The sequence below is a fragment of the Pan troglodytes genome, chromosome 11 (genome assembly GCF_028858775.2).
Source record: "Pan troglodytes isolate AG18354 chromosome 11, NHGRI_mPanTro3-v2.0_pri, whole genome shotgun sequence".
NCBI lineage: Eukaryota > Metazoa > Chordata > Mammalia > Primates > Hominidae > Pan > Pan troglodytes.
Window position 1 is genome coordinate 39,202,314 of NC_072409.2, and position 12,542 is coordinate 39,214,855.

General features: G+C 44.0%; 1 protein-coding gene across 1 annotated transcript; it reads right to left on the reverse strand.

Annotated features, from left to right (window-relative positions):
• Window positions 1-5,438: 5,438 nt before the first annotated feature.
• Window positions 5,439-7,063, reverse strand: LOC464613 (keratin, type II cytoskeletal 8-like). The gene has a single exon (XM_054658632.2). The coding sequence runs from the start codon at window positions 6,942-6,944 to the stop codon at window positions 5,670-5,672; it is 1,275 nt and encodes a 424-aa protein (XP_054514607.2). The 5' UTR covers window positions 6,945-7,063; the 3' UTR covers window positions 5,439-5,669.
• Between the last annotated feature and the right edge of the window lie 5,479 nt (window positions 7,064-12,542).

The window sequence follows — 12,542 nt, forward strand, 5'->3', positions numbered from 1 at the left end:
TGCAGCAGCCCCCAGACCAACTCTCTCAAAGTGTCCCCATGGAGCCAATTCGTTTTTTCAGGAGGACTTGACTCAAAGGCTTTTGCCTCTAGTCCAGGAAATTGTTCCTAATCAGACTCATGGGTTCCTCTGCCCCTGAAAGATCAGAAATAGAGAATTTGAGTGGGTGGGAGTGGGGGCAGGAGGAACCTTTAAGAAGCAAGCTGTGCTATTCTCACTGTTTTTACTCAAACATGAATCTTTGTTCTCCGATGCAAATTTTGAGAAGTTGGTGCCAATCTGCTCTGAACAAAAGAATTCTGGTCTGAACAAACAAAATTTGGGATGGGAAGTCTGGCTTTCCTAGTTGCGCTTTTGACCATCTGCCTCTACCCACCACCCACCACACTGGATCTCTCCCAAAGGTGGCGGTGAGCTTTGAGGAAAACTTCCCAGCTTGCTTACCAGTAATGGAAGTCAAAGAGGTCCAAGGGTATCAAATGTCAAGGTTGCTAAAATAACATCCTTACAATGCTTAGGAGGTTGAACCAGTTGACTCTAAGAGCCTTCCCTCCACACCTCAAAGACCTTAGTTAGGGTCCTATGAAAGAGGGAGGCCTTGATTTCAATGGACATTTATCAAAGGCCTAATCCTCTACTTCCTCTAAATAAAATTTTCTATTGGCTTTGTGCATATAATATTGTATTAATGGTATTATTTTAAATATATTTTTTATTAAGCAAAGAATTGTTTAACAAAAGTGTACTTTTCCTTGTTCTCATCTCTCAGCTATATACCAAAAAACTGTAAATGGATTAATTTTTTTTCCACAACACTTCATTGAATGTTATAAGCATTAGTTCCAATTGACATAGATTTTTAAAGTAATTTTAGTACCTGCATATTTCATTCCATAGTTATACCTCAGTTTATTTAACAGGCTATTGTTGGATATTGAATTTTTTCATAATTTTATCAAAATTATAAATAATGCTTCTATGAGGATCTTTGTGAATAGGTCTTTATTTTCTATTGAATGATTTACTTACCCTAAAATTCTAGGGGGAAAAGTATTGGATTGAAGGATATATGAGTATCTTTGTAGTTCTTCCTAGTTTGGGCAAACATTTAAAATGAAAATCAGTCCACCAACCTCAGTATTGGACATTGACTTCAATTTTGCTGTTGTTAATCACAACTATATTTGTGAGGTTTTTTCACGGTTTAATATTTTCTTCCTCTATCCTTTGTTTAGTTGTATCTACCTTAAAACAGCTTCACTTATCTTTCTCACAATCATAAGGACAGGGGCATTTTAAAACGCGCTTGTGTGTGTGTGTATCTCATATTTATGTTCAGTTGAAAAAAATATGACCCAGCAGCTCATATGGTAAATATGAAATAAAGAAGTCAGCCAACCTGTATATCTGCCACTTTCAATAATGGATTTTTCTCTGGAGTCAAAGGAATGAACCTTTGTATCTAAATGCCTCCTTCACTGATTCCATATGCCCATATGCCTGAAGGGAGTCAGCATGGTTATTAGAAAAAAAAAAAAATCCAACCCTATCTCAGCCCCATTGAATCAAAATATCGAGGAGGGACATGAGCATCTGTTTGTGTAAATTGGAGTTGGGCTGGATTCTAAGTAAGCATCCTAGGTGATATTTGTCAGCAGGGACGTTTGGAAACACCTGGTTGAAACCTTGGGACATTGGGTGAAGATCACAGGGAGTCAGATTTCTAGTTACCTGAGAGAATTCCAAACAGTCAGACCTACCTACTGGTAGGGGAGGCAACTTATTCCTGGGAGGCAACTTATTCCTGTCAATGAAGTGTTTGTTTGGAGACCAGATTATCACAACCATCCCTCAGGAAGACTCCTTTTGAATTTGGGAGCATTCTCTGACCATGGCACCAAAACTCTACAGAGCATCTCCTATAAGCAGGCAGAACTAGAGGCCTTTAAGTGTCTTTTCCACTCTAGCACTGCTTGATTTCAAATAATAAAAAAAATAGTTCACTAATGTAGCTTCAGTATTTTCCTATTTATCTCTCCATCTCTCCAAGAAGACATAATGTAATCTTTTGATTTGTAATAGAACTGGAAAGTAAAACTATCTTTGATTCATAATACTCAGGATATTCTAGGTATTTTAGCCACCTTCCCCTTTGATGTTCAAATCCCTGTTACGACACCCCAGTAAGTGATCCTCCAGCCTCCAGTGAAGACTTGGTGACTTAGTGCTCCCTAACTCCATAACGATCCTTTTGTAGGACCATGAAAATCATCATCTTTACCAACAATGTACACAAAATGCCATCAATTGCATAGGGGGAGGGAAAACTGAGTCACTGGCATAGCGGAGGCCAGAGTTTTGCCTCTTGATTCCTAAGCGCCTTTCTGTGGGTTCAAATGGTTATATCTGTTTGGGGTGTAAAGGAGGTCAAATCTGGGAACCTGTTCTCTAAAGAAATAACCACCAAAATGCTGTGTGTTGAGCCCAAACATGTATAGATTTCAACCTCCTTGAAACTCCTCTTACTTACTCATCATTGCACGAAATGGGCAGTGAACTGTGAAGATCTGTGAAACATGGGGGGAGGGAGGTGAAGAGAAGGGACGGGGTCACAGCCTGTACCCATCCTCCTCAAAGCACCATCTGCACCAGCAGCAACAGCATCCCCTGGGATGTTTGAAATGCAGAATCCCAGGCCTCAGCCCTACAGAATCAGAGCCTGCATTTTGACAAGGTCCCCAGGTGATCTGCAGGCACAGCATACTAACATTATATGACTCATAGAGATAAAGAACGTTATTTTATATTTTTTTCTGATTATAAAAGTGGTGAAAACTCATATTAGAAAATTTGGAAAGCATCCCCCCCATCCCCATTTGGATCCTTGAGAGAAGAGGAAGGCGGCTTGCATGGGGGCGTAAGTAATCAAGCTCTTACACTTGGTGATTACAACACCTCTCCCAGGTCTTTCAGTAATTAAGAGAGCAGTTATGTTAAGTCCAATATGACTGGCCTGGGGTAAGGTGGGCGGCAGAGTGGAAAGAGGAATGAAAGAATTACTAGTATAACTCCAAAAAATAACATGGAGTACTTACAAATTTGTGGGCAGGTAGTTTGTAAACCACAGTGCAGGTAGGAAAATATTTCTCTTCTTGCCCATGACTTTCATCTGGACTGATGCTAAGCCTTGGGAGAGGGGTGCTGGGAACTATCCAGATCTGTTAACTCAGCGGAGCCAAGTGCTGCTGAGGAAAGGCAAGTGGGTCTCCCAGGATGGTGGAGATATGAAAGGAGGTGGTTAAAGAATGATGGTGCTCTTTGAGAGATGAGGACAAGGAAGATCAGGGTCAGGAAATGGGATCTGCTTCACTTCCCTAGAAGGTAGTGTATGAAAAAAAAAGCCAAACTCTGTAAAATATTTGAAGAGATTTATTTTGAGCCAAATGTGAGGACCACGACCCAACACAGCCTCAAGAGGTCCTGAGAACATGTGCCCAAGGTGATTGGGTTACAGTTTTGTTTTATACATTTTAGGGAGACATAAGACATCAATCAGTTCATGTGAGGTATACCACACATTGGTTCAACCTGGAAAGGCAGGACAACTCAAAGCAGGGGCTTACAGGTCAATGGTGGATTCAAGGATTTTCTGATGGGCATTTGATTGAAAGAATTCAGTTATTATCTCAAGATCTGGAATCAACAGAAAGGAGTGTCTAGGTTAAGATATGGGGTTGTGGAGACCAAGGTTCTTATTATATAGATGAAATCTCAAAGGCAGCCTCCCTTAGAGGCAATAGATGGCACCTTTAACAGGTGCTAGACTCTCAGCTAATCTCTACAGGATCAGAAAAAGACCTGGAAAGGGAAAAGAATCTCTACAGAATGTAAATTTCCCCCACAAGAGACGGTTTTGCAGGTCCCTTTCAAAATATGGCAAATAAATATATTTTGGGGTAAAATAGCTTGATACTTTAAACAGCCTGCTATCTGTCATGTGATATTATACGAGAGTCAGGTTAGAAGTTGGTGTCTTATTACTACAAAGAGTCTGTTTTGTTGGTCTTAAGATCTCTGTTTTAATATTAATGCTGGTCAGTTGTGCCTGAACTCCAAAGGGAGGCGAGCATAATGAGGCATGTCTGACCTGCTTCCCATCATGGCCTGAACTAGTTTTTCAGGTTTCTTTGGAATCCCATTGGCCGAGAGGAGGGCTCCATTGAGTCCACTGTGGGGTTTTTTGTTTGTTTCTTTGTTTACAATAGGAAAAGCAGACACTGAGCAGACCTTTGAATCATTCCCTTTGGCAGGGGTTGGGGGGACTCCACTGACTAATCTGTATCCCCATGGCAGAGGCTGCAGTGAGGAGAAGCCTATAATCAGAAGAGGTTGTCTCCACACTCCAGCCTATCCCATTTCCTCCAGTCTCTAGAGCTAAGGAAGTAGCCCAGTTAGCCTAAGCTCAAATTTCTTTGTTTTGTTTGTTTGGTTGGTTGGTTTTTGAGACAGGGTCTCTGATGCCCAGGCTGGAGTGCAGTGGTGCCATCAGGCCTCACTGCAGCCTCGACCTCTGGGCTCAAGCAATCTTCCTGCCTCAACCTCCCGAGTAGCTGGGACTACAGGTGCAAGCCACCAGGCTGGCTAATTTTGTATTTTTTGCAGACAGGTCTCGTCATGTTGCCCAGGCTGGTCTTGAACTCCTGGGCTCAAGCAGTCCACTGGCCTTGACCTCCCAAAGTGCTGGGATTATAGGCATGTGCCAACATACCCAGCCCACCAAGCCCAGATTCCATACACAATGTTCATAATTTATTCAATTCTTCGTGTAATATTAAAATTCTCCCACACAAAGTCCCTTGAAAACATCATTTTAAAGATGGTATCATTACCATATTTTATTTAAATATTTCCCATTATTGGAGTGTTAGGCAATTTCTCTTTTTCACCACATATATGATGCTGTAATAAACATCTTTATCCACATAACCAATGACTTCCTTTTTCATCTAGGGAAACTCTCTTAAAATCAAAGTGAACCATACATATGGAAAAGTGCAAAAATCAAAAGAACACAGTTTAATGACTTTTCACAAAGTGAATACCTCACAGAACCACCACCCAGATCAAGAAACAGAATATTGCCAGAACCCAAGGCCCTTTTTTGTCTCCTCAGAGTAATACTATCCTAATATTAAGCACCATTAGATTAACTTTTCTATAAATTCAAACATACATTATATTTTTATGGTTGCTTATTTGTCTTATAAAGTATAAATACAAATATAAATTATATTTATATATTTACTAATATATTTCATACTTATATATATTTATGTTTTAGATACATTTTAATGTATTTTATGTCATCTATATATAAATATATATTTGAATTTTATACAAATTCAAGTATAAAATTGTGCAGATTTTTTTTTCAGAGCTAGCTGAGGTTATTTGGGACAACAACAACAAAAAAAGCAATTGAATTGTTTTGTAGCTGGAGGCATGGGCAAGGAGGGTGCCCCAGGGAGTGAACTCCCCGCAACGTGGGCTGAGGGCGAGGGCTGAGCCCAAGGTGGATCTCCTGTTCCCTGTGCTTCCCTCACAGCGGCCTCCCTCCCCCGCTCTGGGTCAGCCAGGAGGGGCAGGCGGGGAGGGGCTGCCGCAGCTGTTCACTTGGACAGGACGTCAGAGGACTCGGACTCCAGCTTGCCATCATGGGTCTCGATCTTCTTCACAACCACGGCCCTGGTGGAGCTGGTGCGGCTGAAGGAGCTGGAGTCCGCGCCAGAGCCAAAGCTGGAGCCCAGGCGGTAGATGATGCCGGGGCTTGTGAGGCCCCCATAGGCCGAGCTCAACCCACCTGCATTGCTGCTGGTGGTCTTCGTATGGATACTCACGTTCTGCATCCCAGATTCCAGCCGGCTCTCCTCGCCCTCCAGCAGCTTCCTGTAGGTGGCAATCTCGATGTCCAGGGTAAGCCCGACGTTCATCAGCTCCTGGTACTCACGCAGCTGCCCCATCATGTCCTGCTTGGCCCGCTGCAGGGCGGCCTCCAGCTCGGACAGCTTGGCGTTGACATCCTTAACAGCCAGCTCCCCACGCTGCTCGGCATCTGTGATGGCGGCCTCCAGGGAAGCCCTCTGGCCTTTGAGGCCCTCGGTCTCAGCCTGGAGCCAGCTGATGTTCCGGTTCATCTCGGAGATCTCAGTCTTTGTGCGCCTTAGGTCATCCCCGTGCTTCCCAGCCAGCTTCTGCAGCTCCTCATACTTGATCTGGTACATGCTCTCAGCCTCAGCCCGGCTGCAGTTGGCAATCTCCTCATACTGCACCTTGACCTCAGGGATGATGCTGTCCATGTCCAGAGAGCAGCTGTAGTCCATGGACAGCACCATAGACATGTCGGAGATCTGGGACTGCAGCTCCCGGATCTCCTCTTCATACAGCTGCCTGAGGAAGTTGATCTCGTCAGTCAGCCCTTCCAGGAGGGACTCCAGCTCTGCCTTGTTCATGTAAGCTTCATCAACATCCTTCTTGATGAGGACAAATTCATTCTCCGTCTCCGTATGCTTATTGATCTCATCCTCATACTTGTTCTTGAAGTCCTCCCCCAGCCCCTGCATGTTGCCAAGCTCTGCTTCCAGCTTCAGCTTCTCCTGGCCCAGAGTCTCCAGCTGCCGCCTAAGGTTGTTGATGTAGCTCTCCAACATGCTGTCCATGTTACTCCGAGCCATCTTCTGCTGCTGCAGGAGGCTCCACTTGGTCTCCAGCACCTTGTTCTGCTGCTCCAGGAACCATACCTTGTCGATGAAGGAGGCAAACTTGTTGTTGAGGGTCTTGATCTGCTCCTTCTCCTGGGTACACACGGCCTGGATGTTGGGGTCCACCTCCAGGTTAAGGGGGCTCAACAGGCTCTGGTTGACCATGATGGCGATGATGCCTCCCATGCCACTGGCCCCACCATAGCCTCCACCCAGGCCACCCCGAAAGCTGCTGCTCCCCACTCGGGAGCAGCTCAAGGAGCTGATGCAGACGCCAGGCCCACTCACGTAGGTGCAGCTGCTGAAGGCCCAGGAGCCAGAGGACTTCTGGGTCACTCTGATGGACGTGATGGAGGCAGGAGTCGAAACAGGCAGGCTGAGCCAGGTGGAGATTCCAGAAGGAGTGGAGATGGGGCTTTTTTAATGAGATGGGGTCTCACTATGTTACCCAGGCTGGTCTTGAACTCCTGGGCTGAAGCAATCCTCCCACCTTGGCCTTCCAAAGGGCTGGGATTACAGGTGTAAGCCACCCTGCCTGGCCTAGATTTTGCATCTGGTTCCTTTGCTCAACATTGTTTGTAAGATTCATCCATGATGTTTTTCTTGTAGCAATAATTCATTTTCATTGCTGTATATTATTCCATTGGGTGAATACACACAACTTTTCTTTTGTATTTTGTTCAGTGTTTCTAGTTCTTAGCAGGAGCATTAGGCTGCTATAGGCTACTCAACCATGGCCAGAAGCAGAAGTCCACTTATTTATTTTTGTTAAATTCTAAGAAGTAGAATTCCTGGGCAAAAAGAATATTTTTTAAGCCATTGATGCACACTGCTCATTGTTTTCCACAAAAGCTGTGACAATTTACACTCAGGAAAAAATCATGAAGTTCTTCTGAGGGATGAGCATCAAGAGTCATCCTAATAATAACAAAAAGTTTTAAATCTTACTAATAGTATTTAATAGTGTCAATATTGTATTAAGGCTGTTTCATATATAAATTATAAATATTAAAATGCTGGTATATTTCATAAAGTTTTTTGTGCCAATTTATTACTTAATTCTCACAAAACTCTGAGGGGTAAATTTTATTGCTGTCTCATTTTAAAGATGAAGGAACTATGGCTCAGAAAAACTGAAGTGTCCTGTCTATGTCACCTGACTAACGGCCAACAGATAGTCTTCCTTACCCATGGCAGGCTACACCTTGCCTAAATTGCTGAAGAAGTAGCCCAGATTCTTCAGGCTAAAATAGGTACCAGGGAGAAGGACATGTCGCCCTTTTGTATGGAAATGAGCATCCTTCAAAGCCCAGTTCAAATGACAACCCCTTTCCCAAAAGACTCTTCCCTCCCTACCCACCCTATTGGAAGTAACACAACCACAACTTCCTTCTGGAAGCCACACCCCTATACTGGAAAGGGGCCCTTGCCTACAAGATCCTGGAATGTCACTGCTGAGATCATTTAGTCCAGGGATTACAAATAGGGAGCACACACCAGTGAGGCTCCCTGCTCCCTTGTCAATGGCAGACATAACAAATCAATCACCATCTAGCCACTGTCTCCCACGCTGAGTCCATCTGAGACCATCTCACCCCCAGCTACCACGCTGGCTTTGTCTCTGTTCCTTGTGCATGCCAAGTTCCATCCCACCTTGTGACCCACACATTGGCTGCAGCCAGATCTCCTCATGACTGAGTTTTTCTTGTCCTCTCAGGTCTCAGCTCAAATATCATCTCCTGCTGATCCCCCCAAATCTAAGGCAGCATCACCTTCCCTGATTTGTCTTCTCTTATGATCATTTTTAAATTTAATTTATTTAGCTGTCTGTTTTTATAATTGTTGTATCCTGAGAACTGAGCCTCTTCTAAGTAGTTCACCTATTCCCCAGCGCCTGAAAGAGTCCCTGGTACTCAGCAGTTGCTCAATTAGTAATTGCTGAATGAGTGAGTTAATCAAGATGTGATTTTCTGCTGAGTCCAGGTATGACCTGAAAAGCCTTCCCATCACAGTGTTACAGCCATTCGCTACCAGGAATCAGAAGTAAAATGTGGGATAAAATATTTTTGCCATGGCTAACTTCCTTAATTCCCCATTTTACAGATGGGAAAACTGAGGCCCAGATAAGAGACTTGCCTTTCCCAAAACTACAGAATGAGGAAGGGGCAGAGCTAGGACTGACACCAGCTCCTCCCACACCCCCATCCTTCCTGCTCCTCCCCAGCACAGGGAAACGCCAGAAGAGCTGTCATAATGGCTCAGCCACAAAGTAGAGGATCCTGGCCATGGAGCTCTGGAGCTTGCCTATGAATTACGCACCTAATTACCAGCTGCCTTTTTTTTTCTATTCTGTGGGTAAAAGTCGATCACATAGAAGATTCTCCCTGTGTTTCCGTGGATACCAAGCAATCTAATTTCAAACTCCCTTGCAAATGGCAAGTGAGTGAACTTAATTTTAATAAAAACAAGGAAAATCATACGTGTGAGCTTAATAAAATCTAATTTGGGCAATTTAGAGCTCAGAAAATAAAGCCTTTATGTAAAAACTAGCAATTAGCTTTATGAAACAATACAGTGAACCTTAGCATAGGGGAGAGTTCGGAGCTGGAAGACTCGAGGATAAGGAAATGTGGCAATAATATAAGAAAGCTAAAGGGGCAGGGAGCCTGGTTCCTAGGGTCAGAGGGTTCAAGTTCAAGTACACAAGCTACCACTTCTTAGCTCTGTGACCTTGAGAGAGTCGCTTTTCCTCTCTAGATCCTATTGTCTAAACCCTAGTGTCTTTGTTTGTAAAATGAGGTTAATAAAACCTCCTTGACCTAGTAGAATGGTTGTACAGACAATAAGAAAACAAATAGGCAAGAGCTTTGTAAAAGTGTCCAGCAATTGTTATCTCATCATTTGTCCCATCTAACATTCTTTCCAGCAAAGAAAGAAAAGAAGGCTAGTGGAGCCTATCACCTGGATCGGGGATGTAGGATGGAGTGGTGTTACTAGAAAGGGGTCCTTATCCAGACCCCAACAGAGGGTTCTTGGACCTCGCACAAGAAAGAATTTGGGGCAAGTCCAAAAACTAAAGTGAAAGCAAGTTTAAAAAAGTAAAAGAATAAAGGAATGGCTACTCCACAGGCAGAGCAGTGGTGTGGGCTGTTCGACTGATTATACTTACAGTTATTTCTTGATTATATGCTAAATAAGGGGTGGATTATTCATCAGTTTTCCAGAAAAGGTGTGGGCGATTCCCGGAACTGAGGGTTCCTCCCCTTTTTAGACCATATAGGGTAACTTCCTGACATTGCCATGGCATTTGTAAACCATCATGGCACTGGTGGGAGTGTCTTTTAGCATGCTAATGCATTGTAATTAGTGTATAATGAGGAGTGAGGACAACCAGAGGTCACTTTCAATGCCATCTTGGTTTTGGTGAGTTTTGGCCAGCTTCTTTACCGCAACCCATTTTATCAGCAAGGTCTTGTGACCTGTATCTTCTGCTGACCTTCTATCTCATCTTGTGACTAAGAATGCCTAACCTCCTGGGAATGCAGCCCAGTAGGTCTCGGCCTTATTTTACCCAGCCCCTGTTCAAGATGGAGTCCCTCTGGTTCAAATGCCTCTGACAGTGGGGGTAGAGGGCAGGTATGCAAACTTCCACATTCACCTTGCATTTAGATGTCGCAGACCTATGGCACACTGCCAGAGGTGACTCCCAGAAGTGGTTTACAGGAGCCAGAAGCAAATCTCCAAGTCAGAGTGAGCCTGGGGGAAGACCTGAGGCTCCTGACATGTAATCGCTGTAGCCCAGCACATCTGCACCACTGACAGGTCCCCTTTACATAGAGATCTCTACAGGTTGTATTATTCCCATTCTACAGAGGAGGAAAATGAACCACTGAGAGACATAGCAGCTAAACTCAGGTCACACAGCTAGTTGACCCAGCCAAGACTCAAGCCAGGTTTCCTGATTCCATCCTCCAGCCCGCTTACCAGCACCTCTCATGGTTACTAAAGCAAGTGACTGTGAGAGTGAGAACCTGCTATATCTGTTGTGTCCCTTCTTCCCTAAGGGCATGTGCAGCTTCTATCAGAGTTGCTAGGAGCCACATCCGCAAAGAGCGTGGTCTTCATCACACAGCACTCCAGAAGCAGTGGCTTTTCCACTCCAGGCAGAAAGCAATTTTTTCCTAGTGCCTTCCCAGAAGCAAAGTGGGTAATTAATTGCACTGAATAACACATTAAATGTACTAATAATTGGGTAGTCACAGCAAAATGATTACTTTGAAGAAATATTACCAATTCCCTGTTGTACTTAACATTTCTCCTTATTTATCATTACCATTTTAATCAATAATAGTCACAATACTAACAAATCCGTCTTAATTTTAATTGTTTTCAATTTGATGTACCAGTACTTGAGTATTCTGAGCATACTTCATTATTTATATTAATTTAAGAACACTTAAAGGCAAATTACGTAGTTTGTACTTTCAAGTAGGCAGGTAATTATGACAAAGTTTCTCTAGATTCAGCATTTTCATGCATTGAGCAGTGTGAGGTGTCAGGTGTCTGCCCATTTCTGTTAGGCTCAAGGGTCAGGGATGGAGAGGATAAAGGAAGACTCTCAAAGCCTCCAATTGAATTAGCATATTCTGGCCTTTTAAAAGAGGTTTGGGTCCCTGAAAGTATGATTAATAGCTCAATGGCTTTGCCTTTACTTATGTTGTCTAGCCTTGAATGCAGCATTCATCCATTCATTCACCAACGCCCAGGGCCAAATACTGCGCTAACACCAGAGACAGAAAGAGAGAGTGAGAAACTTACTGTGAGAAAGGCTGGCCGTAGTCAGCAGTTGGAATAGGTAAATAACATGTAACTGAAGGAATTGAAGCGTGCTTCTGGGAGGCAGAGGCGTTTTCCTTGGTCTGGAAGGGTGGGTAACATTTGTCAGGGAAGTGACGGAGTGGACTCCAGCTTTGGCAGAAAGCCAGTTAGGAGGCTCTGGCAGAATGGGGGCTTTTCAAGGTGACACTGGAGCTAATGACAGAGAAAGTTCAGAAGGAAGAACCATAGCCAGTGTAAAATTGACCCTTGGACGTGGCTTAGAGTGGATGATTGGGAGTTAGTGATGCCAGAATGGAGAAAGAGGGAAGCCAGGAGGAGGAAGCCGGGTGGAAGAGGTAAAAAGATGGGTTTCTTAGGAAATCACTAAGTTCTGAGGGCCATAGAGTAGCCAGGGGAGAAATCTAGCAGGTAAAGTGGAGAAGCTGGCTACAGCCCAGAGGAGTAGACAGCACTGGAGAGAGGGTCTAGAAACCCTCTGGTAGAGAGTCCCATGGGTGAGAAGGGTGACAGTCACAGCTCTTGCCTCTGAGGGCTTCACTTCACAGGTATGTATAAACTGACCACAGCCTCACAGATTTCAAGCCCCCTTGGAGGTCCCAGCCAAGAAAGTTTCTTCTCCCCTTCTCTGTCCAGTGCCAGCATAAAGGGCACATCTTTTTGAATCAAATTGTACTGAATTGAAATTGCACAACTGTGTTGTCAATGGCCCTGTTTTGTGAGGACATCCTGCTGCCTGAAGGGGAGGATGCAGGGGCTAACATGACTCAGAGAAGTCATGCTGATAATGTGGAGATTAACAGCAATGGATGGGTCTGTGTCTCCACTCTGCATGGCTGGGGTATCAAGGTCCTGGCACCAGTAATGATTTGCTAGGGTGTTGCAACTGGTGCTAATGATTTCTAGAAACCTAGAAGTTATAGGAGAGGAATTTAATAGGAAAGAGGC